The sequence below is a fragment of the Eufriesea mexicana genome, unplaced genomic scaffold (genome assembly GCF_001483705.2).
Source record: "Eufriesea mexicana isolate 0111107269 unplaced genomic scaffold, ASM148370v2 scaffold1447, whole genome shotgun sequence".
Taxonomy (NCBI): domain Eukaryota; kingdom Metazoa; phylum Arthropoda; class Insecta; order Hymenoptera; family Apidae; genus Eufriesea; species Eufriesea mexicana.
In genome coordinates this window covers 710,058-712,341 of record NW_016909550.1, presented here as the reverse complement: position 1 = coordinate 712,341, position 2,284 = coordinate 710,058, and the positions used below count along the sequence as shown (strand labels likewise).

The window sequence follows — 2,284 nt, the reverse complement described above, 5'->3', positions numbered from 1 at the left end:
ATATTTCGAAGTAAAGAAATTTATATCTGCTGTTGATAAATCAAATAGTATATCAGAGACTACAGTCAAACCTGTTTTTATGCGGTAGATAGGGACCACATACACGAAACCGCACAAACAAAATATTCGGAAATTTCATAGATACGTATTAATGAAACATAATTTTTTACAACATGCTAGAGAAATTTGTTTATGCGATGGAGAAGGGCCGCATAAAAAAGTCGCACTCAGAAAATACGCCAAAGGTTTACAAAATACATGAGAAAGTGCTTCCAAACAAAATAAATAATTAAATTATATATTGAAACATTTCAAAGATATTTAATTTCTCATTGTACACATCGAGAAAATTTCAAAATGTGCATACATAATTTACTGCTACACATCGTAATACAAAACGCGCATCTTCTTGTGATGAACTGGCCCAAAAACGCTTTCATCACTTGAAGATACAATGTCAATTGGTTTATTTTTTGTGACCATAAAGTCAGTGATAAGTTCTAGCGATGACGATCGTTTGGTCAGTTGCTTGTAAACGTCACGATAATAAGATATACATGAACGAAGCTCTTTCTGGAATTTCAAACTTCTTCCGGAATTGGTACCTATTTTAACAAAATGCTCTTCTAATTTACTGCGAAGCTGGATCCCTGCATATATTCTGTCCGCTGTCATAGAATCTGGTTCTTCTTGTCCGTCTTCACAAATTATCAAATTATTGATAATGTCACTATCATTGATTGTTTCGTCCTCAATCGTTTCGTCAAGATCTTTTTCGCTGAAAGTGTCAAAGCCTTCTCCGCTGATGTGATGTGCTAGCACAGTAATTTCTAATACTAACATGGACGTGTTTTCGGTTACGTTTCTATTAATTACACATTCAGGCCAGATCGCTTTCCAGCACGAATTTAAGGTATGTTCTATTTGAGCAATTACTGCAGTAGCTTGGTTTATGCAGTCTAAAATTGAAAACTTTTTCCAAGCTTCAGTCAGACTTATTCCATCGTTTTCGATTTTTTTCAAAATGTAGCTGAAAGTTAACTTTACATAATATTTCTTAAAAGTTGCGATTATGCCCTGATCCAGTGGTTGTACGAGGCTAGTCGTATTTGGCGGTAAAAACACTATTTGTGCTTTACGATATTCTAAATGAGGATGGCCGGGTGCATTGTCAACAATTAGCAAGACTTTAAACGGAAGAGCCATTTCTATCATACATCTTTCAACTTCTGGTACGAAGCAATCGTTGAACCACGTTGGAAAAACAGCTGATGTAACCCATGCTTTCTTATTGGCCATGAAATGGACCGGAAGTTCAGCTAAATTTGTTCCTACTAGCGCACGTGGGTGCAAAGCTTTATTTATAATGAGTGGCTTTAACATCCTTGCCCCAGATGCATTACTGCAAAGAAGGAGTGTAATTCAATTCTTTGCAGCTTTAAAACCGCTTGCAGTTTTCTTGGACTTGGCAATGAACGTTCGATTCGGCACTTTTTTCCAAAATAGCCCTGTTTTATCTGCATTAAATACTCGATCTGGGCAATATCCACCATCTTCAATGATTTTCAGTAGTATTTTGCAATAGTTTTTAGCACCTGTTTCATCGGTGGACGCAGCCTCGCCTTGTACCTTCACATTGTGAAGTGCGTACCGTCGCAAAATGCCAGTTAACAAGGCATTACAGAAGGTTTCAAGTTTTCAAGACAGTATGAGGAACTGAATGGCTCTAAATCTTTCAGCTGGTTGAAATATTGTTTAGCTTTTTCTTTAATCAAATCTCCGTGAATGGGGATTAGTTTTTTAGTTAAATCTTTAATCCTAAGCACAAGAGCCTCTTCCGTTTTCTCTATAACAATATTTCTTGAATATGATGCTCATTTACTGCTTTCGTTAGCTGCATTACTAACAGATTCATTTATTTTACTTGCCCGTCTGTATATAGCTCTTATAGTAGATTCACCTAATTTAAATTCGTTAGCAAGAGCTGTGGATCCTTCACCATCTGCTAGTCTATTTAAGACTTCAATTTCTGTTTCTAATGCAATTGTCTTCCTTTTCACTTCTTTTGCCTACAATTATCCATGTTAAGAAAGTACTTTCTCTAAAAACAAAATAAAAATCATATAAACTACATACAAATTAGAAAAAGTAATTTATTTACCCTTAATCTCACTATAAAATGAATCCTTAATCACGCGAGTCGTGGCTAAAACTTGGGATACGAAGCGTATGCTGTTACCGTGTCGAAAGACAGCGACTGAATGTGCATTGTCGCAAGACTGTC

At 35.9% G+C, this 2,284-nt stretch overlaps 1 protein-coding gene across 1 annotated transcript; it reads right to left on the bottom strand.

Moving 5' to 3' along the window:
* Positions 1 to 378: 378 nt before the first annotated feature.
* Positions 379 to 1,383, bottom strand: LOC108548190 (tigger transposable element-derived protein 1-like). Its single transcript, XM_017901013.1, has one exon. The coding sequence runs from the start codon at positions 1,381 to 1,383 to the stop codon at positions 379 to 381; it is 1,005 nt and encodes a 334-aa protein (XP_017756502.1).
* Positions 1,384 to 2,284: the final 901 nt, after the last annotated feature.

Bases quoted from the DNA above. Each gene is read 5' to 3' on its own strand.
- LOC108548190 (XM_017901013.1), bottom strand. From the start codon at position 1,383: ATGTTAAAGCCACTCATTATAAATAAAGCTTTGCACCCACGTGCGCTA.